The sequence below is a fragment of the Petaurus breviceps genome, unplaced genomic scaffold (assembly GCF_028583685.1).
Source record: "Petaurus breviceps papuanus isolate PSGF00001 unplaced genomic scaffold, PetGlider_PUasm1.0 207, whole genome shotgun sequence".
Lineage (NCBI taxonomy): Eukaryota > Metazoa > Chordata > Mammalia > Diprotodontia > Petauridae > Petaurus > Petaurus breviceps.
The window spans coordinates 31,341,964-31,368,961 of NW_027185850.1; the positions used below are offsets into that span (position 1 = coordinate 31,341,964).

General features: G+C 53.3%; 1 protein-coding gene across 4 annotated transcripts; it reads right to left on the reverse strand.

Moving 5' to 3' along the window:
• Nucleotides 1-26,210, reverse strand: LOC138165066 (lysine-specific demethylase 4A-like). 4 transcript variants are annotated; one of them, XM_069093183.1, is made up of 23 exons: nucleotides 26,039-26,210; nucleotides 25,072-25,208; nucleotides 24,671-24,846; nucleotides 24,040-24,215; nucleotides 21,308-21,422; nucleotides 17,381-17,574; nucleotides 16,086-16,135; nucleotides 14,939-15,042; nucleotides 13,960-14,097; nucleotides 12,127-12,350; nucleotides 11,301-11,497; nucleotides 10,683-10,912; nucleotides 8,713-8,815; nucleotides 5,562-5,743; nucleotides 4,933-5,137; nucleotides 4,261-4,337; nucleotides 4,017-4,072; nucleotides 3,235-3,343; nucleotides 2,951-3,121; nucleotides 2,168-2,338; nucleotides 1,590-1,709; nucleotides 1,315-1,407; nucleotides 1-1,234 (listed from the first exon to the last, which is right to left on the reverse strand). In XM_069093183.1, the coding sequence occupies exons 3-23, from the start codon at nucleotides 24,806-24,808 to the stop codon at nucleotides 1,094-1,096; spliced, it is 2,994 nt and encodes a 997-aa protein (XP_068949284.1). In that variant the 5' UTR covers nucleotides 24,809-24,846; nucleotides 25,072-25,208; nucleotides 26,039-26,210; the 3' UTR covers nucleotides 1-1,093. The 4 variants fall into 4 exon arrangements, with proteins under 4 accessions (XP_068949284.1, XP_068949282.1, XP_068949283.1 ...); XM_069093181.1 differs by having other exon boundaries at nucleotides 2,933-3,121; XM_069093182.1 differs by lacking the exon at nucleotides 25,072-25,208 and having other exon boundaries at nucleotides 2,933-3,121.
• Nucleotides 26,211-26,998: the final 788 nt, after the last annotated feature.

The window sequence follows — 26,998 nt, forward strand, 5'->3', positions numbered from 1 at the left end:
TTTTCAAAATAATTTGGTTTTATAGCGTTCGAGTGTAACAAAAAGGCAAAGGATCAAATCCCTGGTTCGCCTGCACACAGGGAGGCGGGGTTGGCAGAAGCCCAGGCCCGCACGACAAATTCATAGGCATCCCATGGTGCTCAGCCCACCCCCCAAGCCCCTACATGATTGACAGCTTCACCAATTAATGTTGACAGGAGCTCCCCACCAGCAGCAGCACCCTCCTCCCCTGCTGCAGGTGGTCCTGACTGACCATCATTAAAATGCCCCCTTCCCCTCCTCCCACAGTCCTCCCCCCACCCTCCACCCTCCACCTCACTGTGCCATTCAGGGTACCAAGAAGCCTGGTCCAAAGTCCCCAATCCCCCTGCCTCAGGGCAGGTCCAGAAAGGGTTGGGACCTTGAGACTCCATCACCCAGAGACAAGTAAGGAGGTTCCTCAGGGGCTTGGCCCCTGGCTCCCCACCTGGGTGCTTCCAGGGCTTGAGCCTATCCAAAGGAAGGAGCTCCTGGTGCCCTGCTCAGCCCCTGCTTGGACAAACAGGGGCGTGGCTCTTCACATTTGGTTTCTTCAGGTCAATCCTTCCGGCCTCCCCCACAGCATAGGGGACTGCAGCCAGAGAGACACCAGGAAGCCCACAGAAGCTGGGAGACCAAACATACACACACATAAATATAAAAAGGAGAAAGGGGGGCAAGCACCAGTAATACTGCCTGTTCCTCGCTCCATCCAACTGTCCGGCCAGCCGGCCACGGGCCAGCATGCTCCCCTGCTCCCCAAGGTGGGCTTGCACACACCCACGGGGGCAGGGGGCGCAGAGAGCACCAACTCCCAGTCCCCACAAGCAGGGCCCGGCCTCCTCAGAGGGGCTCCTGCTAGCTCCCCAGGCTCAGGGCTCAGCCTCCCTTCTCCACGGCCAACGTGTGGCAGAAGGACCAGGGAAGGGAATGGGGCACAGGAGGAAGGGCTACTTCATTTGGTTTTTACAGTTTCAGTTTTCAAAATCCTACTCCGAGCTCCATGGATGTGTGGGGGCTCAGGCCCCTGGAGTGCTCCTGCTTCACCAGCTGGGCCCACACGGCAGCCCATCCCTTACTCCATGATGGCCCGGTAGAGCGCAGGTTCAATATAGTCTTCTCGGTACCGAGAGTTGATCACTCGCTGCCTTTTCTTTTCCTGTCTGACATCCTTTTCTGTGAAGATCTCTGTGAAGCGCATGTCTGAGGCCACCGACTAGGAAGAGAGCAGGGCATGTCAGCCCAGACCCCTCCACAGCCTGGGCCCTCCCCCCAAGGCTTCCCCAAGTCACTCACCAGCCGGGACTTGACTCTCTTGGGGAGCTCCTCGTCCAGAGTGTAAACGTCATCTCTCTTCACCATGAGCTGGGAGCCATCTTCAAACTCCACCTGCAAGGGGAGCAGCTATTCAGCCAGAGCACATAGTCACCTGGGCCCAATACCCAGGACAAGGGGAGAAGCTGCCTAGTGAGGCCCAAGAAAGGCAAAGCAGCCCTCCCCACCCACCATTCAGTACCCCCAGACAGACCGACGAGGAGGAGGGGCTCAGGTCACCTGCCAGCTTTCAGTACCTGGTACATCTGGATGGGGTGGGAAGCTACAAATGTCGCTCCATAGACTTGTCCATCGGTCCATCGCACTTGGACCACTTCCCCTCCAGCAGGAGGACCCAACTGGAGACAGTCACGACTCTAAAGATCCAAAAGGAGAGAATGAGAGGGACTGAAAGAAAGGATGTGCCTGCTGCTCAGGCTGGCCCAGGGCCCAGAGAGGAGGAATCTGGGGAGAAGGGTCAAAAGCCACCCCTCCTCTTTCTCCTTCATGCTCATAAATCCCAGAAAGGGAAGCCCCGCACTGCCTCTGACCCAAATTGGAAACCAAGTCATCCCAGGGAGCAGCCAAACAAGCCCCTTCTGCTAGGCAGAGATGGTGCGAGCTGAGGAAGCCCAGGGAACAAGCCCCTGGGTTTCTTTCCCAAAATTCTGCAATAAGCCCCTGAAGGCTCAAGGCTTAAAACTAGCCAGCATTAGATCATCTTCCAAGCCTCTTTCTTAGCAGCAGAGGCAGCTGAGCAGAGACGGGTAGGGTGCAGACGGCAGCCCCAAGGGGAGGGGGCGCAGCAAGGGTTGCTGGTGCTGAAACTAGTTACCACAATGTCCTCAGGGTAGAGATTGTCGCTGAAGGAGCCATCATCAAAGTTGACTTCATAAAAGGTCTCTGTGGTAAGCTGGACTACCTCACACTGGTAGAAGCGGCCATTCTTGTGTTTGCTAATGACCGTCTGGCCCGCAGAGAGGTCCTGGAGGGCGCCCTTGGCACGCTGAAGGAAGATCAGGAACCAGGTCAGGCCACAGCAGGCTCAGAGGCACAGGTCCAACAGCCTGCTCTCCCAGGTGACTGCACCCACCTCCAAGCTCATCCTCAAACACCTGCGCTGGCCCCTAATAGGAACTAACTTAGAGACTCTGAGCTCCAACACACATCTCCATGGACAAATGTCCAAGAGGGGAAGGAGCCTGACACCGAGCCAGTGCCAACAAGCAGCTCTCAGAGTGTGGGGAGACCCGAGAGGACTCAGGGTCCCTTCACCTGGAGAAGGCTAGCTGTCTTCAAGTGTCTGAAGGGCTCACATGGGGACCACTGGGCCCCGGCAGTTGCTGAGGATGAGATCTGGGAGGTATCAAAACCAACTACCAACCAATCAGGGCCAGCTACCAAGGGAGCAAGCAGGACCCCTCAAGGCCTTCAGGGGGGGCAGAGTGAGTCCTCATCTGGGATGCTGGGCTTCCAGCAGAGTCCTTGCTCTGAGCCAGCCCAGACAGAATCAGCCCCAAGACCCTGGGGCTGCTGTGAGAAAGGGAAAGCCCCTGTCTCCTCTGCCTCTTCCGAATGGCCACCTCCCTCCCTCCCTCACCTCTGCCTGAGAAGGAACCTTGTGCCGAAAGCAGGTGATGAAGACCACAAAAGGCCAGTCATCCGGCTGCATCATCACCCCAGCGGCCTGGGCACAGCTCACGTGGAAGGAGGTTGGACAACGACCATGGGAGCACTGGACACAGCAGCCGGCAACCCTTTTCCTCCGCTTCTTACAGAAGACACATTTCTAGAGCAGACAGACATGGACCCCATGATGGGAGCAACACTCCCAGGCACTGCTACCCGCTCCCAGGCTCAGACCCTGAATCTGCCCAACAGGGCAAGGGCCCTTTCCCTTACCAACTTGAAGCGGAGAAGAGGGATTTTGCTCAGGTCCACTGGGCTGCGTTCAGCGATGTTGACAAACTTGGCTTCCAGGACTGCAATGGCACACATTACGTGGACCCACCTATCATCACCAGGACAATGAGCTCGACCTTGGCCAAGGCTGTCCACACCTTCTACTCCAGCCTATGCCCAAAGGCTGTCAGCCTAGCACCCATCTCCAGCAGGAGGAATCACGTCCTGATTTAGCCCACAGATCACCCAGCCAAATGCACTGGCCCCACTTAAACACTTGTCTGTGCCTCATGGAGCCCAGTCACACCCATGTTTTAAACCTGTGGTCAGACACTGGAAAGCCCCAGGTCCTAATTAAGCTTGTGGGTGTGACTGGGTGGGAGGATGTATTTGGCTTGCAGATGACCAGAAGCAAAGGGTGGGTGGCTACAGCAGGGAAGGGCCTCCTGCCAAGACACAAACCCACTGGGGCCATACTATCCTGGGCCCTCCCACTGGGATGTGCACCCTAGCACAGGGGCCCATAGGTGGCTCCTGAGCACCCTCCCCAGCCCCTCTGACAAACTGACCCATGTGGCCATGGCCTTTTAACGCCAAAAGCTACCCCCTGTTCTAATCCACCCTGGCTCTCCTCTCCTAGAGTATGCCCTCCCTTCCTCCTTCTCTTCACTTCCCTGAGGTGACCCCCCCCCATTCCCTCCTTCCTTCCTCTCTCCTTAGTGCTTCATCTCCCCGTGCTCCACCTGCCATGTCAGAAGTGGGGGCAGGCCGCCTCTACTCACCGATCATCATTAGCTCTCTGCAGGGCCCCTCCTCTCAATGAGCACAGGCAGCAACCCTGGGGGTGGGGGGGAAAGTGGGCACTGAAGTTTCAAGAGCCAGAGTACTGTCCCCACTCCCCCTCAGAGGCTGCCAGCAGCCAGGAGCAGCACAGCCTCAGGGGGCTGCCAAGGCCTGTCACCACCCCCAGCAGCAGAGGCTTCTGCCCCCAGTGCCCTTCCCTTGCCCAGCCCAGCCACTCCTCACCTCCTCCAAAGCACTGGCCGCACACCGAGAGCACATCCAGTCGGCTGAGGCCTGCTCAGGGGAGACTCCATAACAGCCTAATGGAGACAAACTCGACCTCAAGGAAAGCCCTGCACGCCCTCAGGTCTCCTGGGGAAGCCCAGAGCCCTATGGGCACATACGTGTGTGGTACCCATGTGCTAAGTGCCCTCCTGCTGTCCTGTCATTCTGTAAGGGCTGCTCATTGTTTGTGCCTCAACAACTCTCATGGGACATGGAAAACCAGGATTAGAGTCCCATATGACACAGGAAGAAACTGAGGCTAAGGCTCAGACACTTTCCTTGCCCAAAGCTGCACTGCAGCGGGAGGACTATTAGTGCTGGACGTGATACCCAGTCTGGCCTCGCCCTGCCCCCACCCCAAACTATCGGCCTTCAGAGTTTCAAGGCACTTTCATGTAAACACTGCTCCCTGTCCTCTCTCCAAGGTTCCAACATGGCCTCACCAAGCCCCAGAGGAACAGGACCTTCCCAGCATCCAAAAGCCTGGCCTTCGGCCTCAGGACTGCCATGGGCCCAGCACACCTGAGGCATGCAGTAGGTACTCCAACTCTGCTGGTCAGAGGGAACTCCCGGAAAGCCAGGCCGAGAAGAGCAGCCCCCTCGCCTACATGCAGGGTACCCAGGACTTACTGGCATGGACACAGACACAACATTTCTTGCAGGTGATCAGGATGCTGGTGCCATCTTCCTCCAGGTAGGGTGTAGAAAGGCTGAGGTCCGTGCTATACCCCGTCGCAGTGAAACACATCTCTGGAATCAGAGGCCTGGTTCTGCGCCTCCCCGGGTCGTCATTAGATCCCTCTGTCCAACTCTGGCTATGGCCTCCTCCCTCGGCCTAGGAGACAGACAGGCAGCGGGCCCCAGTGGGCATGAAGTGGCACACAATGATGCTCCTGCCAGAAACGGGGCCCCCGGAGAAGCCTGCAGCACTGCCCCCGCTCCCTACCCTGGTGATGGGGAGGAATCCCGGGGCTCAGCCAGACAGCCTCCATGGGCCTCTCAATGACAGCCCATGAATCTAACTAAAGACATCCACATCCACAGATCCACACCAGGGGCATTGTGGCAGCTCCAGGATTCAGGCCATTCCTGACCAAGACCTGAATCCCGCACCCTTCACCCCACCAAGATCCAGAAGCATGAGATGAGCACCATTTATTTTGAGCCTTCACCCACACAGACCTCTGGACAGGACACGTGCCCAGTCTTTGAGAACAATCAGAATGTGGCAACCATCATCGCCCTGTCCCAGGTCTCACCTGCTGGTAGGTTTGGAAAATCATACAGACTGCACAGTGAGGGGGCTGCTGAGCCATGCTCTCATTGTACACCCTTTCAGCCTCGAAGTTCAGGGGCCGGTTCTGCCAGAGCTGACTCAAGGGTTTGGCCCAAGGCTCTGTCTCTTCAGCCTCCTCTTCAGGGGTCAGCTGCTCACCAGCCTCTGCAACCAAGATCAGTTACAAGGTGAGGACCCAGGAAAGAAGGCAGCCCCTGGCCCTGGCCCAACAGACAGAGCCACAAAGGTGTGACCTATAGAATCCCCACTAGTCATCTGAGGCCCTAATAGATGCATCAAACTGCCTCCCCACACTGGGATGCACTGGTACCCAGGACACTGCTCAAGATGAACCTCTGCCAGAGAGAACAAGGTACAGAAGCCATTCTGGGAGTGTGCTGGAGGACTCTGTGTAGTCAGTCTGCACAAGACCTCCCTCTCTCCATGTTCCCTGCAAACAGAACTAGCCTTCTTTCTCTCCCTCACTTCATACTCCTGATAGTACTAGCCAGCCCTTATACAGGGTTTTAACGTTTGCCAAGCACTTTAGCCATGTTACCTGATTCAGCCTTCACTACAACAGGCCTGTGAGGTGAGCTCTCATGTATCTCCCTTTGTAGATGAGGAAACGGAAGTAACATTTGAACTCAGGTCTTCCTGACTTGAGTCCAACATTCTACCCACTGCCCCACTTGAGCTGCCTTTAAAAAAAAGCTTTTATTTTCTTTCTGTGGTCTTACTGCAAAAAAGGTCCTTTTTTACATCTATATTGCTTTTATTTAAAGCCCAAAAGTTAAGACTTGACATACACATTTCTACACAAAGAAGAAAAACATCTCCAGCAGGAAAGAAGGTGAGGTTTAGGGATTTCAAGGCTCACCCACTGCCACTATCTTTGGGGTCAGAGGCAAGTCAGGCAAACAGCAGAGATCTGGGATCCCATTCACAAAGCAAAACCAGCTTACACATGAGTGGGTGCAAGCAGTGTCAGGGGTGCCTCCTCCTCTCCCATCTCTAGAGTCAAAACCACCCCCTTCCTTCCCTGCCTCCCTCCACAGGCTGATGGGACCTGAGAACTCAGCGCTGGTTTGGCTCCAAGAATTTTTAGAACTCTGTCAAATAACAACAAAAGGGTATCTTTGCTTAGTTCATGCACTGGCTAGGAGAGCTTCCCTACTGCAAATGATTCTGACTCTGGGGTTTGTATTAATGATATTAGGCTTGAATTCTCCCTCTCTGCTTTACCCTTCCTTGATCTAGCTATCCAGCCACACCTGTCTCAGAGTTTGGCGCAGTACTTTCTCAAATTTTGAGAACAATTTTGTAATACTGAGCTTGTCAATCAATCATCTCTGAATATGCTCCATTCTCTTCTCTGACACCACCGCCACCCCCTGATGCAGGCCCTCCCCCGCATCACCTCACACTGGAACCACTTCAGGACCTGCTGTGGGTTGGGGAAGGGGGGGGCCTGCCTGCTCCAGTCTTTCCCAACTCTAGGCCATCCTCCACTCAGCCAGGACAAAAGGGATTATCCAAAAATGCAGGTCTGATCACATCACCCCCTTACTCAATAACCTCCAGTGGCTTCGAAGCCCTTCATAAGCTATCCTCACCCTAAATTTTCCAATCTCCTTCTATCTTCCACACCCCCAGACCACCCCCACATTCTGTGAGCCAATGACCCTGCCCTCTGGCTCTTCCTCCAATATGACATTCCAGACACTCCCAGTAAGACTGCAGACTGCAGGCCTTTGCTCTGCCTGTCCCCTGTACCTCTCTGCCCCATGGCTTCCAAGCCCCAAATTAAATCTGACCTTCCTCCATCTGTAATGTTGGAATAGGAGGATCATCCCCACCCATGAAGAGACATATGTGACCTGCTCTGAGCCGTGACCCCCCCGAGTCCCATGGAGACCCCTAGAAAAGAAGCTTGCTCCATGGAGCAACTGAAATAGAGCGGGAGACTGAGCCAGAGCACTGGAGGAATGTGCCTAGGGAAATGTGTTGATGGGGGTGAGTGACCGAAAGAATGCTTAAGATATGAGAAGGTGGCGCTCCATGGATGAGAGATGAGCGCCCTGTTAAATCTGACTTCCTGGTGTCCTGACACTGACATTCCAAGTAAAGATCTTGGTTTCACCTTTGAGGAAGAGCTCGTTATTTATCTTGCGAGTATATTTTACTTTGGAAGTACGCATGCGTAAGCACAGCAGTTGCTGCAGGTACTGCACTGGCGTTCCGCCATCCCTCTCAATGCCGGCGCCTCCCTCCGCCCTGTGTGTGGCTGCTTTGTACAGCGCCGTCTGCACGCTGTCTCCCTGTCAGACTGAGCTCCCTGAGAGCAGAGCAGGGACTAGCTTTCCTTTCTTCGTATCCAGCACTCGGCACAGGGCCTGGCATACAGCAGGCACTTAATAAATGCTTAATGACTATCATTGACTACTGACCAAAATATTTATAGCAGCAATTTCAGCCAAGCGAGAAGATACCAGTGAGACACCAGCCTGGTTTATAAACAAGTTGGGGTCCCTGAATGAGATGGAATCTCATAAGAAATGACAAACAATTAACATAAAGAAGCTTACAAAGAATTACATGAACTGCTACCAAGTAAAGTCAACCAAACTCGCCAGAACAATGACAACAAGCAGACGCAGAGGGAGCCAAGGGAGCCAGGGCATGCCTCCAGAATGTTTGTGCAGCAGCCAAGAGGGGCTAAGTCAATGGTCCCACTGGAAATAACCTGGGCTCCCTAGCAGGTGGGGGGATGCTTTAGGAAGCCCCATCCCCAACCCGGTTCAACCCACCCAATTCTAATGGCCAAAAAGAACACAGGAGACATGCCAAAGGGCATCATTCATTCAACAGGACCAAGCCCCTCCCTCCACCCCAAACTAGGGGGAGACCAGAAAATGTCTGCAAGTAGTTCATGAGAAGGAGCAGGGAAGAGTAGCCTCTCTGGAGCCCAGAGGGTCGAGGAGAGACCTGAAGGGACTGGAAACACACATGACATCAGGATTCTGCAGGCCCAGGAGACTCCCCTGCCACAAGGATCCACAGGACCCCAGAGGATGGCTCCTAGCACAATGCACAAGCCCACCCACCTGCCAGCCCCTTCTCAGAGCACTCACCATCATCACTGCCGCACTCTTGGGCCACAAGTGGGTGATGCCGAGGAAGCTTGCTCAAGGGCTGCCGACGGCCCTTTGCCTTCTGACTCTCCTCTTCTGCACTCTAGGCCAATGACAAGAGTGGTTAGCACAGAGCTCCAAGTAAGCCCAGCAGGAGGAGACCCCAGCAAGCAGCACTCAGCTAAACTCCAGTTTTACATCTCAGAACCTTCTTGCAGACATCTTAAATTCAGCAAGAACTTGTTTCCTGTCCCCCCCCAGACCCTCTCCCTCTTCCCAACTCCCCTATTACTGGGGAGGGTATGTCCTTCCCCTCAGAAACCCAGCCTTGCAACCTAGAAGCAGTCCTCAACTTCTCACTCGTCTCTTATCCCCCCTTCTCTCCTCTGCCCCTGGCACCTCACCCCCGGACCAGGCCAGCAGCCTGCTGGTCTCCCTGCCGGGTCTCCTCCAGTCCAATCTGATCCTATCACGCCCCTACTCAAACTCCAGTTGCTCCCCACAACCTCCAAGATCAAATATAAAATCCTTTGCTTAGCATTTGAAGTCTTTCATAAGCTGGCACCTCTCATTAAACCTTACACTCCATCCCTCCACGCTCTGAAATCCATGACACTGGTTTCTGTGTTGTTTCTCAAACAAGACCTGCCATCTCCAGACTCCTGGCACTGTCACGGGCTGTTGCCCCTGCCTGGGATACCCTCCCTCCTCATCTCCACCTTCCAGCTTCAAGTCTTAGCATTAATCCCAGCTTGTACAGGAAGCCTTTCCCAACCCCCTTAACTTCAGTGCCTTCTCCCTGAACATTACAGCCAGTTTATTCCATCTACATCCCCTAGCTCCCTTCAAGGCTCAACTCCTTCAAGGAGCCTTCCCTTGTCATTTGTAGCATCCCAGAAAAATGGATGGTCTCAGCTGTCCATCAGGATGCCCAGAGCCCACGAGGCAGAGTGCCAGGCACATAACGGAACTTAGTCAACCCTTGCTGACTGACTCAGTTTCCAAGGTTTTTCAGGGTTTCCATCATTGGCCCCTTTATCACCACACCCTTGGGCAGAGATGGATGGCTGGGCAATCTCTAAGTGTTAAAGAGAAAGTCTGCCCCCAGCCTGGGAGCACTTTAAGACAAGGGGCTCCTGCTAGCCCAACCATGTAGCTCACCAGGAAGATTGTCTACTAACGGCAAAAATCTGACTCCCCCAGGGTGCCCAGGACAGGGAGGTCTTGAGCTGACCCAGATCCTGAGCTAGTACCAAGGAGAGCACCACACAAGCGCCACACATAGTCAATGCATTGCACAGGGCACGGCTGGGCCTCAGCCCTCCGTGGACACATTTTCCACTGTCCTAGGGTCTGTTTAGCAGACACTCAGCAATGTGTGCTAAGCTTAATCTTCCAACCTGAGTGAGCTTTAAAATCCTTCCTGATTTAGCAAAAGGACCGTGGCATGGACAGTAGCCCCAAAACTGAGTTATTTTAACAGGATATATCAAGGCAGACCCCTGCCAATACCAGACCTGCTAGGGAGGACCAGGGGAGTTGAGGGGGAAGAGGACAGAAAGAGGATTTATTAATAGCCCACTATGTGCCAGGCACTTCACAAATAAGATCTCATCGATGATCCTGGGAGGTCGGGGCCCATTTTATACTCAAGGAAATTGAGGCAGACAAGTTAAGCAATTTGCCCAGGGTCACAAACATGGAAAGTGTCTGAGGCAGGATTAGACCTCCAAGCCCAGCACTCTTCACTGTGCCACACACACCCTCAAGTGCTGCCTTTTGACTGAATCCAAACCCCCTTAATAAAAGCACCTGTCCTGTAAAACCTGGACTCAGTCACAAGGCCACACCCAAGGACCTAGAGGGCCACAGGTGGCCTCAAGCTGCAGGTGCCCACCCCCTGGCCAGAGCCCAAAGTTTCTGCCTCAAAGCAGGCCCTCCCGAAGCCCCAAGCCTGCCACAGTCAGCACCTCGGAGAGCTCTTGCTCTGAATCATCATCCTGGACACAGCTGTGAGCAGCCAGTGCTCGGCGGGCTCGATGTGCCCGTGTGTCAGAACTGCGAGCGCGCCTCTTCTTGGAGACCTGGTTTGTTGTGCTGGACAGAGAAAGGTCCAAGGCTGCTGCTTCTTCTTCCTCCTCCTCTTCCAATTTAACCGTCTTGAGTTCTTCAAATCTGATGTCAGCAGAATCTGGATAATCTGAAAGGAAGAGTTTAGTGAGACCCAAAGGACAATTAGGGCCAGTGTGACATTCTTGGTGAGGCCGGAGGCAGTTAGATAACTGAGGCAGGGCCCTGCCCAGGCACAGAGGCCAAACATTCAGGAGAAAGACACCCAAGGCCTTTCTGGGGCCCCTCCCTCCATCTCATGGGCCTCACCTAACCCATTATTCTGTAGCTTGCTGGATATCTGTGTATTTCCTTCCCATCAGAGAGGACCATGTGCTAACAAAGCTGGTGAGTCACCAACTCCAAGCTGACCCACCAGACTTCTACTCTGTCTGGGGTCATGAGGGGAATCGAAGGCTGGCTAAGATTGTGGGTCTGAGCCAAGCCTGGCTTGGGGGGAGCAAAAAGAAGAGACTAACCTGGAGAAAGGAGGGTGCTGTTCTCAGCTCGCAGTGGTGACACCAAGTCTGGGCCAGGTTTCCCAGGAGCAACAGCTGCCTGCTCCCCATCCATGTCATAGGGTTCTCTCTGGGCAAAAGCCTCGCTCTCACTCACCTCCTGAGGCACCTCAAGACACACCCGGTGCCTCTTGGCTCCAATCCGATGCTTGGTGGGACTGTTGAGAAAAATGCACACCTTCTTAGGGGAAGGTTGGCTCTCTGGAGGGGCCACTCTGGCCTGCCAACAAGCACTGGGACTGGCACATCTGAGATGCAAACAGGCGCACAGTTCCTGCCCTCAGGGAGCTCATGTTCCAATGCAATGGTACAGTGGAAGAGCCAATTCCAATCCTCGCTCTCCTTAGGCAAATCACCATCTCTCTGGGCCACAATGAGGGAGTCAGATGAGGTCTCCAGAACCGTTCTTCTAGCTCTAAAACCAAGGATTTCCCATGACACCCCCACCCTAATCTGCTCTGTATGTGTTCATTCCCAGCAGACGCTCCTGGCCAAGCCTCCACCTCCAGCATTCTCAAGTCAAGATTTCCACCCTCCTGGGCTGGTCTCACTCCAAAAGCATCTGTTTGCCCCCCTGCCAATGCTCTACTCCACCCCCAGTGGGACACTGATCCTGGCAGAACTCTGGGTATATTACAAGCCAAGCCAAGAGAGGGTGTGTTGGCTCAAGGAGCCTTCCCCAGAAGGACCAGGAGTCTGTCATGAGAGCTCCCAAGGAAGAACACCCAACATTGCTGATGTCCTTGACACATAAGCTCTGTGACCCTCAGAAGCAGGTCTTGGTTACCTTCTCCGGGCATCCTCACTGCTGGGGTCCCCAGTGCCGCCCACAGCTTCCTCAGGGCAGTCCTGCTGCTCCCCCTTATGGAACTCAGCTGCCTCAGGGGTGGGCAGAGTGTGGTCAATGACAGGAGCATCTTTGCCAGCCTTCCACAGCTTATACCGCTCAGGCTGGAACTTGCGCACAAACACATCCATGGATATCTTCACCATATCCTTCCGGCAGGAGCACTGTACCACAATAAAACAGGGCTGCTGCCAAGTCTCTGCAGCCGGCCCCAGCCTCACCACTGCCTATAGAGCCCACAGAAGCCAACTCTCATTCACTGAGAGCAAGTCTACCTGGATCTGCCCTGAGGCCTAGGGGCCCCCCAGGGGGAAGGGGGCATTTCTCTAATGTGATGAGCTTAAGAACCCAATATAAATCACTGATTAGCTAAAAATCTTCCTTATAGCAATAATATCCCCCAGTGATGTGGCACCACAGTATTCTTCATCTAATTAATATATATCAATTAGCTTTCAGAATGGGATCTTTACTGAGAACAGACAGGAAAGGCCCTGAGAGTGCTCCTTTCTCCAAGGGCTCAGGCCTTAAGCACCAGGCTGCGTGGGGGCCAGAGAGGGGCATATTCCAAGGCAGGATATTCCACAGAGACACTAAGCAGGACTAAGTAGGACGGTCATGAAGCCAGAGATAAAATGGAGCCAAAGCAGCCCAAGTCCTTCCCCAAAGAGAGGCACCTTTTATGCCTAAAAGGTCTAAGCTTAGACTCCCCTGGGTCTCAGGGCTGGTCTGTTTAGCAAAGTATAAACACCAGGAAGGTGGTTTGTCTCCAGTTCACTGCAGGGTGGGAAGGGGGTACTTCCCTCCTGGACTAAAAACCTTGACTCCAAACCCGTGGGTACAATCTCTAATCTCTGGGCACTGATTCTTTTCAAAACTCCACCATTGCTGAGGAGAGGTGGGGCTCCTGCCCATGTTTCCCCTCCCCCAGAATGGTGCTGCTGGGCTGACCTGCCTGCAGTAGCCAGGGCTCCCCAACAAGGGTCTACCATCAGGGTGCCTGAACAAGTCCCTCTGGTACCTTTACTGTGTCAGGGGCCTCTCAGTGTTCCACCCAGACAACTGAGGACAGGGGCAAAACAGGCCTGAGTCAGGCTTCGTTGGTCTGGGAGTAAGGCCTAGGCTGCAAGGAAAACCAGCCCTTTTCCCACTCTTAGTGTCTGAGTGGGTTAGAAGGCAGAAATTGCACATTCACCTTCCAAAGTCTTAAGAGAGATGGGCCCAACACCTATAAAAGGTTCTTGTATGGTGAAGATCTTTTGGCTTAAGATGTGGCTGTGTATTATATAAGATGATGCAGTTAGTGACTGAATCCCAGAGTCTCAGAGCTGGACAAGACCCCAGAAGCCACTAATCAAACCAGCCTAGAGAAAAAAATCCCCTTTCTGGACGTGCCCGCTTGGCCGCTCCTCCAGAGCTCCCCTGCCCCACCCTGGCAGGGCAGCATCGACATTAGCTAATCCAAGCTCTCCCTCAAACCAAACTCAAAAGCCTCCTTCAGAAACATCTCCCCAGGGCACTGCCCCTTAAGGATCAGGAAGGGCAAGCCTGACCCTCCACTCCCAGTTCATTATCACATAGGATGTTCCCTGAACCCTCCTTCAACAGACTAAGTGTTCCCATTCATCATGAGACCTGGATGCTGTCCTCCCAAAGCTGTGCTGAACGCCCAGAATTGGCCCAAGCACTCCAGGTGTGCACTTGGCAGTGTGGAGGGGCAGGCTCCCAACCCCCTGCGCTGGCCAGCAGGTGCAGGGTCCTCCAGGGCCTTACCAGAACAGATTGCTTGCCGTACTCAATCCAACGAAGAGTGGCAAAGTTGGTAGACTCGGCACAATTGAATCCATGGTTGAAGCCAGCATGGTAGCCATAAGGAAATGTGATCATAAACTCTCCAGCCTCCTGAGTCACCTGAAGCCAAGAGGGAGAGGCCCAGTTAGAAAATAGAGCCCAGGGGAGGGAGGCCTCTTGGCTGGGTGGCCTTGAGCCATCCTCTGCACAACTAGGGGATTCCAGAGGTGAATCTCTGATCCTGGCTATATTCTTTCTCTCCCCTGGATATCCCAAATCCTTCCCACCCCGGAGGGGGCCCAAGTCTGTAAGGGGAAAGGCCTACAAGCAGCTAGAGCAAAAAAAGCCACACTCCAAAGAATCAGAAGTTGAAGGGATGTTCATTAACTGGGATAGACACTTGTGATGAAATACTATTGTGCTATAAAAAATGACAAGCAGGATACTCTCAGAAAAACCTGGCAAGATCTATATGAACTGATGCAAAGTGAAGTGAGCAGAACCAGGAGAACATTGTACAGAGTAACAGCAACATTGTACAATGATCAACTGTGAGTGACTTAGCCACTCTGAAGAAGGACCCAGGATGACAAATGCCATCCGTCCCCAGAGAGAAGCAATGAGTGCAGACTGAAGCAGACCATTTTTTTATTCTCTATTTTTCTAACACACCTAACATGGAAATGTTTTGCATGACTTCGCATGTATAGTTGATATCAAATTGCTTACCTCCTCAAAGACGGAGCAGGATGGAACCAAAATTTTAAAAAACAATTGTTAACATTTTTTTACATGTAATTGGAAAATATTGAGTGAAATAGAATTTTTAAAAATCCAGCCATACTCTGCTCAAATGCATGAAGCAGAGTTGGCAATGTGGGCCATCACCTGCTCCTTCCCCCCAAATACCCATACACAGGAGCCTGAAATCCAACCCTCAGTCAGCAAACAGGGAACCCACCTTATCAAAAGGGATGCCATACTTCTTCAGGATCGAAGGGGAAATCAAGGTCATCTTATGGCGGAGAAAAGCCTCACAGCTTTGAGCACTTCCTGGGAAGAAACCTGGGTGAGAGGAGGAGGGGTTACAGCCAGCTCAGCATGGAGGCTCCGAGGAAGGGCCCTTGCAGCAGGCACCCAGCCCCAGCTGTCAGGGCGCTCCCAAGCTCATTTCTAGCCTCAGTTTCTAGAATGAGGAAGAGGAGGAATCATCAGTTGCAGCTTGTCCTGTGGGCACGAGCCCCTGCTGTCTGCCTGGACAAGCCCCCTCCTACCCCCCATCAACATAATAGCTCAGGGCACATGTAAAAATCCCCATCTACTGTCCTGGTAAAGAAGGAATCAAAGCTGCTGAGTGAAGGGAGCAGAACCAGGAGAATGCTGTACATAATTACAGACACATCATCATATCTGTGACAGCTAACTTTGATAGACCAGGCTCCTCTCAGCAATGCAAGGTCAGAAGACAACTCCAAAAGCCTCATGATGAAAAGGGCCAACCACATCCAGAAAAAGAATTAGAGTCTGAATGCAGAGTGAAGCAAACTACCTGCTCTCCCTCTTGTGTTTTGTTCTTTCTTTCTCATCGTTCACTCCACTGATTATAATGCTTCTTTACAACTTGACTAATGTTTAATGAAGAACCTATATCAGAGTGCATGCAGTCGTGGGGGAGTGGGGGGAGGAGAGGGAGGGGGAGAAAATTTGGAACTCAAGGGATTGTAGAACTGAATGTTGTAAACTAAAAGTAAATAAATAAATAAATAAATAAAAAGAGAAAAAAGTTTAGCCACAAAGGGCAGAAGATACAGAAAAATAATAAGATGAAAGGACTGAGTGGGAGTTATTTTCAGGATGGGCATGTTTACAGGCAGTAGGGAATGAGCATGACTTGAAATCCTAATTGAGGTTGCATAAAATAAATTTTTGTGGACCCAGGCCAAAAAAAGAAAAGAATAAATCAAAACAAAGCAAGAATCAAACACCTAAAGGACCAAGGTGTCTGTTGGCCTCAGCCTCGCACAACCTGCCTTCCCCAGGAGGGAAGCGGGCTGGATATCCCAGTGGAGATTCTTCCAACTGAGGAAGTCAGGATGGAGAGACATTACCTTTGGCCAGCCGCTCCAGACGTTTGCCATGCTCTGGGGGAATGGAGTACCTGCAAGCACACAGGGAGATGGGCACATCTTACCTTCAGTACACTCATCCTCTGTCCGTCCTGTCCCTTCACCCCCACAGGCATCACTGCCTCTTGTAATACCAAAGCCTGGGGCAGGTACAACAAGGTGAGGAGGGCCCAGGAGCACATCCCACAGCGGTAGGTGGCAACACATCACCTTTGCCACCGAAGACAGTGACTTTGCAAAGCCGTGATTGGCCACCTGAGCTTCCCTGACACCTGGCTGCTGACAGACATGCCACCTTCGGCAGCCCCAAACCCAGGGCCAAGGAGGAACCTAAGCCACAAGGGGTCAACTCTACCCCTAAATGTCTGCTTGGGGCAGCTGCTAACACAGGCTTCAATCACAATGCCATCAATTGCTTGGAGGTTTGCATGGGGCTTGACCCCCATTATCTCATCTGATCCTCAAGGAGAACTAATGCAGCCTTCCCCCAGCCATCCAGCCAGCCCCAAGCAGGCCTCAGCCCCCTCCCAAGGCAGTCTGACACTCAGCTTTCAGAAGCCAGCCCACTGCTGGTTCACCTGCCTCCTTCTGCCCCCCAAGACTCTTAGTGATCTTGGCTCTAACCCTAGCTCCTGCTGCACCTCTGTGTCCATCACACCCAATTCTTTCTTATCAGCCCCAACCTTTGTTTCCATACTCAGCTCCGCCATAGGCCTCTCCCTCCTCTGTCCACCTGGGCACTGTGCCAGTGCCCAGGGACACTCATGGATACACCTGAAGAAATGCTTATCAGCACATCCACTCTTCCCTTGGGCCAGTCTCACATCTCGGGGGGGGCACTAGGTTCCCTGTCTCATGCTGTCACCTTTCCTGTACACCCCCTTGTCCCCCTCTATTGTCACACCATCCTGGGGCAGCTCTGACCTGTACTCCCTCTCCAGTTTCTTACACATCTCTGACCAGTCCCCCTCCATGGGGCTGCCAAGACCATTTTATTCATGGCTAGGTCCAGAACCTTTAAGGGCTCCCCTGGGCCCAGAGTCCCGGACAAACACCACAGCAACCAGTGACCAATGGCACGCTGTCTGCCTCCTCTGCAAGCCTTTCTTCCCACACTCCACACCACTCAGCTGCCCTCGGCCCCAGAAAAACTCACCCAGGCACAGAACCTTTAGGATACAGCCTCCCTGTTGGAACAAGTATCAATGCCTACTTTTCTGGGTTTCCCTGGACATCCAGGGGCCCTGCCACCAGGCAGGTGGGCAAGCTAGACTCACCAGGACTTGGGCTCGCCAAAGTGCAGGTAGTTGATACTATACAGGTCCATATCCTCCGTATGCCAGGCGAAGGAGGTCTTCCACATGCCAAAGTAGAGGTAGGGAGTGTTGACGCCCTCGATGGTGATGCCACTCTCGTTCTCCACGACATCCAGGATGGTGTTCAAGCGGCCAATGTTCCACTCATCCACATGCTGCAAGCCACAGGCCAAATCAGGAGGGCAAGAGAGGGTCAGCAGGCTCCATCTCCCCCATCCCACAAGCTCTGGGAATGGGATGCCCAGGTGCTGTTATTGGCAGCAGCAGAGGGCAGAAGAGAGGGAACATGGGCAGACCAGCAAGACCCCAGGTCAGGCTAGATGAATTATGGGGAGCACAAATTGCAGAGACATGCATGCAACAGAGGCTAGTCTCTAAGCCCACCTTCCCACTCAAGTGGAGGAGGTGTGGGGGGCAACTTCTTGCCTATGACTCATCTAGTAAAACTGTAGTGCCCAGTCCAACATTCAGCCACCAACACTGAAAAAGGACCCCCTGTTGGTAGAGTACTATACCCAGGCTGAAGGCTGGATCAAACAACTGGGGCCTACAGATTAATAGGGGCTTAGAAAGAACACTGATGAACAAGATGCAATGGGACTGAGAGGAGGTGGTATCCTGTAGCAGTAAGGAGTCAGGAAAGGGAAACAAAACAAGCTGAGATGCCTCAGGGGCATTTGGGGCTGGATATCAGGAGAGGATTAGGGCTAGCTTGTATAAGAGATCTGGGACCATTACCATCCCTGCCCCACACAGAAGTGGTTGAGATCATCAATGGAGAAAGGGCAGAAAGAAAGCAGAGGCTCTGGGACAGAGCCCAGGGGATACCCAATTAATGGGCATGACATGGATAAAAAAGACACTGAAAAAGCAGGGTACCAAGAACAATGTCAGGAAAACCTAGAGAAATAACATCCAATCAATCACCATGCATTAAGTGCCTACTATGTGCCAGGAACTACAGGTGAGTGACAACAGTATCAAAGGTCACAGAATGAGGCCTTAGATTTGACAACTAAGATTACTGGTAACTTTCAGAAGCTAATCTGCATGGGCTAGAGAGTCAAGTCTTGAATATAAATGGCTTTTTCAAAGAACATGGATGAGAAGGGGAAGAGAAACACTGGATGCCAGCTCTCAGCAAAGGCTAGATCAAGCAGACTGAAAACATTAAGGACACTGTGGGGTTTTAATTGGTAGCAAGAAAGCCAGAAATAAGAGAGAAAGGGAACAGTAGGGGTCACTCTGCTGGAGAAGACAGCAAGGCATCTGGCTCATCCTGTACCTTGGGGGCTCCCTGGGAGCAGGAGGGTTTCTAGTCAGAGAAGATCCCCTTCAAATGGCCCAGGAGCACCAGGTACTGAGGCTACAGGGCAGTCCTGGAGAGGGAGGTTCTAGCCAGGGAGCTAGAACCACCAAGTGGTCACTGCCATGAAGAAGAGATTTGGACTGGTCCTGCCCAGGTCCTAAGTTATGGTACCCATGTCCAAAGAGGGGAGGCCAACCTCCTGGTAACCCCCAATTCTCTCCTACTTGGGGAGCCCACAAGAGCTACTGGTCTGCAGTGACAGGAACCCCACTCAGAAAAAAACAGTGAGTCTCTAGCAAGCCTGAGGGTTTTCCCTTGAAAGCAGTCCTCCCTACTGGAGTCCTAAAAGGCTGGAGCATCATCCCAACTTCCAGGACAGGTAGCAGCCCAAAGGGAAGGACTGGCATGTCAGAGCACAGGCCTGGCGCCCTGGAGTTGAGAATGAGGTTAAAAGAAGTCTGAAATCTAACAGTATCTTCTTAGGGGAAGGGAATGAGCATTTATTTAGCATCTATGTGGCAGGTCCCATACATAACAAATACTATCTCATGCACTCCTCACAACAACTGTTAGGCGTTAGGTGCTTTTATTATTGTCCCCATTTTATGGATGAGGAAACTGAGGCAAAAGCGCCATGCCCAGCACTACAGTTAATAAATGGGTGAGTCTTTCTGACCCTGGATTTCCAGGCTTATAGAGAAGCTGGGAGCACTTTCCCTTTTTTGATTCTGGCTCAGACACAGGATCTTGATCTGAGAAGCTCTGATGTATGAATCTGCCCCTGGAGTGAGCTCAGAGCTTTGGCAATGGGTGACACGTGATCACACACATGTGAGCAGACAGACCTTCTTCCCATTGCTCTGCACTCTTGACCCACACCATGACATCTCATCCCCATATCCCTGAGCCCTCAGCTCTACTCATTTTGACCCAACGGTGAATCAGTCCAAATCTGCACTGTCCTCTCGCCTCGGGCCAAGCCTCAGCCTGCCATGGCTCCCCCCATCTGCTGTCTGCACCCTAAACGTGTGCTGCTGAACCAAGGTGGAGCAAACGTGGCACCTTGGGGTCCACTACAAATGTGGTCCTCGCTGCCACCAGGTGGTCCTATCACACATACTTCCACGCGGGGACACTGGCCTTGTGGCTGTTTCAGGAACAAAGACCCTCCATTTCTGGCTGTCCCCCGTCTGGGTTCTCTCCCTCCCCAGGCTTCCATCAAGTCCCAACTAAACCCCATCTTTCACAGGGAGCCTTTGCCCTGATGCTTAGCTTGTTCAGACACACTTCTCTGCTTGTTGCCTCCTGCATCAGACTGAGCTCCATGAGGGCAGAGGCTGTGGTCTGACTCTTTTGTGTAGCCTTCAGCACCTGGGCCAGAGCTGGTGCCTAACACATGTTCACTGACTTTCTCCTTCCCAAGGAAATTCAGCCACCCTGTCTGTAGCACAAATTCCCAGTCTACACTGGTCTGATATAAGCACTCTTCCCAACTTCTTTGTCTTTAAGTGCTGGGAATGGAACCCCAAAGCATAAAAAGACTAGCAGCTCTAACTGGGGAAAGCATGCCAGGGAGCCCTAAAAAAAAACTGGAGGGAGAGTCAGAAGGGGGTCACTGGATCAGTTTTCCAAAGTGGGGAAAAAAGTGAAGTCTGCCAATGATAAGCTGGTGATATTGACATCAATTTCTGGCAAAATTCAAGAATATTTTATAAAAAGGATGGTCCATGAACAGCTAGAAAAGGCAGCAGGGATCCCATCCCATAGCACCTGGCTGTACTAGTCTTGCCAGACTCACCTTACCACCCCACAAAAGAACTGGCAATTATCAGAGCCTCAGGATTTTATTTTATTTATTTATTTATTTTTGCCTTTTGGAGGGCAACTGGGGTTAAGTAACTTGCCCAAGGTTACACAGCTAGTTTTTTTGTGTGGGTGTTAAGTGTCTGAGGCCGGAACCGAACTCGAGTCCCCCTGATTCCAGGGCCGGTGCTTTATTCACTGCGCCACCTAGCCGCCCCAGGATTCTTTTTTAGATAGCTCCACCACCCTGGGAGAGTGGGGAAAGTCAGAAAGAACGACGTGGTCCTAGGGCTTCCTTTGTGTTTATGTTCTTGAGCACCACTGTGAGATGAGAGGACCAATGCCCACAAAACTCAGCAGAAAGACCCAGGAACCATCCTGGCCAGAAGGGGCAACTGAACCATGACTGGGCCTCATTCAGTCATGACAGAAGCAGCAATCCACAAGCCTTGGGGAAGAGTTAAGCACAGCAGGAGCCAGGCTCCATGCCAACAGTCGGGGATACAAAGGAAGACAAAAACGTCCTGTTTAAGACAAGAACTGTATCTCCAAAGACAGGAAAAGCCTGCCCAGAGTCTGGACACAGCACATGGAGTGCCTGCACACCTCTGCAGGAGGGTAGGCCGACAGCTGCCATGCTCATGGCAGCCACTTACAAAAGGCTCCATCCATTTTCTTGGCAGTCTACATGTCTCCAAAAGTTCTGTCTGGGGCAGGATCTGAAACCAGGTCTTTTCACCTCCAAGGGCTCCCCCCTCCTTCCCAGTGCCCCTCACCTTTTCATACAGTGTCCCATTCACATCAGCACCATAGATAGGGGGGTTGAACGTTAGATTTTTCCAGTATTTTCGCTCAAGTTCTTCAAATTCATTGTAGCGCGGGGTACAGTACCTTTGAAAGAATAAAGGGACACAAACTGCTCAATCATTCCCCACCAAGAGGACAAGACAGCATCAGCAGAGGCTCCTGATCTGGGGCAGGAGGCAGAAGAGAGGCGGGGGAGGAAAGCCTGCTTAGGGCCTCCAGCCCATAACCCCACAGACATCTGCACTGGCCTTCCCAATGCCTCGGGACAAGGACATCTGAGCCTGAAAAAGAGCTGGGGGAAGGGGTGGCAGAGCAGGCCATAAACCAGCAGCTCTTCTGCCAATCACAAGAGTGTCCCTCCAAGGGGCTGCCCCCAACAGCTTACTTCCTTCAGAGATGGATGGGACTGCTCCCTGATCACTGAGCACACAGAAAATCTGAGAATATCTTATTAAAAGGATGGTCAAAGAACACCTAGAAAAGGCAGCAGGAAGAGCAAAGGATCAACCAGAGAAGGGAATAATGGAAGGCAGGAAGACCAGTCAATTCAAAAGCTATTCCAAGAGTATAAACAAGAAATGCTGAGGCCTTGACCTTGGCAACTGCAGCAGAGTTATGGGAGACACTGCTGAGCAAGCCTCAAGGTGGCTGGGAGGTTGACCAGCATCTGGGGGGAGGGGGAGGAAGAACAGATAGGTGATGAAGACTCATCTTCAGGCCTAGGCCTGAGGGACCAGCTTCTACCCAGGAGCCTCTCCTTGGCAAACATCCAAAAGGGAAGAAGGGATGGCTGCCTGGAGGGTCCATAGCCACATAGCTGAGCTGTCCATTAGAAAAGTAGAGAAAAGTCATCCCTGAAAAAAGGAGAGGGAATGAGACCACCAAGCAACCGCTAAGAGGGAAGGGAAGGCCTGAAGCAGGACCCTGGGGACCAAAGCAGGGAAGTCAGTGAAGAGTCTAGAAGGGGCCTTTGCTCAGAGGACAATCAAACAGTGGCAGCACAGAGGCACCAGGGCATCAAATGCTGCCAGGAGAGCAAGGAAGCCAGAACAGGCTGCTTCAGTGGAGCAGAAAACTCAGGCCTGAGGAGAGTGCGCCAAGGACCTGACCAAAGGTAGCCTCCTTTCTACAACTCTGACAGCCCCAGGAGGAAGCAGACAGCACGGCAGAGGAGATGGCCCAGGGCAGGAGCTCAAGCTGCAAGCAGCTTGCGCCCAGGCTGGCCTGGCAGCTATGCTAACTCTTTACAACCACATGGACCTCATCCTGATGGAAGGGGTAGCAATCAGCATGCTGCTGGATGCTGGAGGTGTAGGACTGGAAGGACATGGCCAACGGGAGCCAGGAGCTCCACAACAAGAGGGCTTGCTTGATGGAACCTTTAAGGTCATGGCATGGACAGGGCAAAGGGGGCACCAGGGCTGTGGGTGGAGCCTGGATCAGTGAAACAGGAGGAAAGAAGAGGCCCATGGGAGGTCAGGATGGTAAGGTCACATCCTGAAAGGGAAGGGCAGAAGGGAGGGCCCAGCTGAGGCTGAAGACTGACCACATTTTTCAGCCAAGCTACCCCAAGGCCCCAAGACAAGACAAAACGGCCTCCAAATTTGGAAGTATATGTGGTTCTAGAGCCAAAGGCCAGGAGGCGAGGGGTAAGGCAGAACTGTGGCCAGGTGATATGATGGCAGTAAAGGGGAAGAGCTAAGGAGTCTCAAGAGTGAAGAAGCCCCTCCTTGGAACAGTATCAACGTTCCAGGACTAGTAAATGAGGCAAATGATGATGGGACCTTGATGACCCTTGCCTAAAGTCCAAACTAGGAAGACAGGGCCTAGGGAAGGAAGGAGGAGCTGTTGGTGCAGGCATCTGTTTGAAAGGCAGCACAAGCTTTGGTGAAATAAAAATGGGAGGTCAGGATGCCAGCAGAGGAACAAAGACAGCTTGGAGTCCACTTTAGATAGACTATGGAGTGCAATCAGGTCTAATGGAAGGATTTAGAGAAACAGAGGAATAATTAAAAGCCAGTGGGCAGGAAGGAGGCAGGGCCAGAGACAGGTTTGGGGACTAAGTGATGGCTCTAATACCCTGAAGCAGTGGGACCTTCCGGCAGATCACCCAAAAGGGGGCATGAGATGGGATCAGGGGGCTCCACTGGAAGCTAAAGGTCTTGAATTCAAATACTGGCTCTGCCACTTCTACCTGGGGGAGCCTAAGAAAGTCACCTGATTTCTCTGGGCCTCAGTTTCCTCATCAACAAAGATAAAAAGGCTCAAGTGGATGCACTAACCGCCCTTGGACAGTTTCCTCATCTGAAAACGAGAGCTTGAGCAGGGCTCTCCAAAGCCTCAGTCCTTGGACTCTACTGGCCCTTAGGGAAGGGAAGCCCAAAAAGGAATGCCTGAGAAAGGAAAATGAGAAAAGGGAAGGCAATGAAGAGGGAGTGGATGCAGCAGAAACAGGGGAGGCCCCATCACCTCCTTCCCAGCCCCTCCTGGGCTAAGAAGATGAGACAGGCCCCAGCAGGGCTCAGGGTGGGCGGGCTGTCACACCCTGGCACAGACTCGACACCTTGGAGTGCCCTGCTTGGGGTTGTGGAAGGAGGAGAAGGGCAAGCATCAGTTGCTGCCCAGACACCATGACAGGATGGCAGTGCCCCCAGGAAGGCAAGGGGCAGCAGTGGGAATGCTCTGTGCCCTCCTTACTCACTTGTCACTGTTGGCTATCCTGCGAAACTCCCTAACAGTCATCGCCTTCTTCTGGATGTTGTACTGGGTAAAGAGGCCAGACTGGCCAGTCACCACCTGCTGGATGGGGGCTGGGATGACCAAGTCATCGATGTCATCATATGTCGATCGTGGTTTCCACTCCTTTGGAGGAACCACCTGCAAGGACAGACCCGAGTCTGCTCATTCCAGCTTTGTGACCACCCCCCCTAGCCTTCACCCCACCCAAGATCAAGAGAGGTAGTCATGAGCCACTCATGGCAAAGGAGGAGGGGAGGGCTCCAATGTCTGTGTGAACACTGGGCCTGCTCCAAGTCTCCTCATATGCTCACTAGCTGTGTGACCCTGGCCAAATTACTTAACCTCTGTCCCCTCAGTTTCCTCATCAGACCAGGACTGCTTAGGCAGAACTCGTGCCAACCCAGCACAGTGCTTGGCACATAGCAGGTGCCATGTAAGCGCTAACTACTGTTACTGTTGTTAGCATGACTATACCTGGGAAGCCAGCTGCTCTGGGGGGCTGGCCCTGGCCAGGAGGTCTGTCCTAGACTCTGGGGCCATGGCTCCTAGGCAAAGCCTGCAGTCCCTGACCCTCCCCCCCCCAGCAGGCCAACCTTGGCCAGCCCCGCCCGATGCGCTCCTTGGGATTCGATGTAAGCAATGTAGCGGCTGAAGGTCCGAAACTCCTCCATGGTGGGATAGAAAGTCATGATTCGGGCGCTGGGGTTCAAACTCTCTGACTCAGAAGCCATGCTGCCTCTTCTTCTTGGCTCTACCTAAGTCCAGGAACCTGAAGGAAGGAAGAAAAAGCTAAGCTCTCTGGGTCTCCCAGACTGGACCATGAGCTCCATGAGAACAGAGACTGGAACCCTTTGCCTTTCTTTGTCTCCCCAGCGCTCAGCACACAGCAATGCCTAATAGATGCTGGATGGCTGGACTCCCACTTGTTTGTAGGCTGTATCCCCCATCAGAAACTCCAAGCTCCTGGAGGGCAGGGACCGACTATGGCTTTTACCTTTCTGTGTACTCCCAAGGGCAACTAGGTGGCACAGCTGATAAGAGTGCAAGGCCTGGAGCCCTCAGACACTGGCTGGGTGACCCTGGGGAAGTCATTTCACCCGTCTGCCTCAGTTTCCTCACCTGTAAAATGAGCTGGAAAAGGAAATGACAAACCACTCCAACACCTCTCCGGGAAACCCCAAAGGAGGTCACAGAATCGGACATGAGTGGAACAATTGAACAAGTATTCCCAAGAGCTTAAGGGCACGTAGGGGCATACTGCAGGCACTTCATGTTCGCTGCCTTGCTCTGCTAAGAATCTGGTCCCCTAGAACAGTGGCACTGGGTGAATTCGGTCAGCTTCCACACCAAGGTACCCTCAATGACCCGGATGTACTCATACAGTCAGTAAGCACTTAGTAAGCTCCTACTGTATATGCCAAGCGCTAGGCTAAGAAGTGGGGGTAAAAAATCAAAGCAAACGACAGTCCCTGCCCTCCGAAAGCTCAGTCTAACGGAGAAGACAAAAACCGGGAACAACCATATACAAACGAGCTATGGACTGGATGAGAAGTGTTCAGTTGTGGGAGGGTCCAGCTGCCGGGAGGGCAGCCAGCTGCACCGTCTCCCGGCCGCGGAGGTCAGGCTCAGAGGCGGCGGGACCGCGAGGGCCGGGGTCGCTTCCTCCCCAGAGGGTAGGAGCCCAAGGCGGCCCCGAGACCCCCACAGCCCCCGCAGGCCCGACCCGCAACAGCAGCAGCAGCAGGAAGAAGCCTCGGTACGGCCCCCCGGCGCTCATTGGCCGAGAGCAGCATGCACGGATCAATGAAAAGCTGAGGGGCCGCAGCGCCGCCTCCCATTGGCCGGGGGAAGTGCCAGTTCGTACGCGGGGCCCCCCGCCGCCCCTCCCCCACCCGCGAATGGCCAGCTCCGAGCGCAGGCCTCAGCTTCCAACCCGAGCCCACAGCACCCGGAATGCTCACCCGCGCGTGGCCGCCGCTCCACCGCGGACCTCGGCCTGGCGCTGGCGCCGCCCCAGGCTCCGCGGAACGCGATCCACCGCCTTCACCGCGACCACCTCGGAGAAGGGATTCGATCAGCTCCGCCTCCCGCCTTCTCGCGCAGCCGCACAGCTCCTCCCTCCCCAGCCAATTGGCTTCCAGCAACTTTCCTGGGACCAGCCAATAAATGCCAGTCAGGGCCCGGTTGGGGGCGGGGCTTCTCCCCCGCTGGCCAATCTACGCCAGCTGTGTCTGTTGCTAGGAGGAAACGCCGGCCCCAAAGGACCTGGAGCCACTGAATGACTCGGCCACCTCAGGAGATAACCAATCATCAGTGGGAATCTGCCCAATGAGGGCCAATCAGCGCCAAAGAGGGGCGGTGTCAGCCGAACTGGAAGGGCTGAGAAAAGCTGAGAGGAGAGGCCAGGCAGGGTTATTATGGGATGTTCCTCGGGAGGCGGAGCCCCGAGGATCTTGACAATAGTGACGGCCCCGCGGGGGGTCGGGCGGGCACGTGGCGCCGCGGGAGCGCGCCTGGGATGCTGCGGAAAAAGTATAAGATTCGACTCTTGTCACCAGCCTGGCCAAGTTGTGAGACCAAACTCAGAACCTATAGAATCAATCAAAACATCATGCTGTTAAACTGGGGATACAAAAAGATAAAAGACCATCCCTGCCCTCTAGTAGCTTACCGTCCCACTGGGGAGACCGCGGGCAAACAGCTGTGAACACCGAGAATGAAACGAGGGCAGACGCTGGGGAAGGGTCCGGGGAAGGGTGGGTTTTGGCTGGGATTTAAAGGACGCCCGGAGGGAGCGTACTCCAGGCACGGGCCACGTCCAGAGTCCAGAGATGCAGCGCCTGGCGTGGGAACATCCAGAAGCCAGAGCCAAGATTAGAGTTCGGTTTTGCACACGTGGAGTTGAAGATGTCTACTGGCCT

Excerpts from the sequence above, each read along its gene's own strand:
- LOC138165066 (XM_069093182.1), bottom strand. The coding sequence starts at position 24,808 with ATGGCTTCTGAGTCAGAGAGTTTGAACCCCAGCGCCCGAATCATGACT. Across the intron at positions 11,498-12,126 it reads AGTGAGGATGCCCGGAGAAG|TCCCACCAAGCATCGGATTG; the intron begins GTAACCAAGACC and ends TTTTCTCAACAG. Across the intron at positions 5,744-8,712 it reads AGAGTGCGGCAGTGATGATG|AGGCTGGTGAGCAGCTGACC; the intron begins GTGAGTGCTCTG and ends TCTTGGTTGCAG.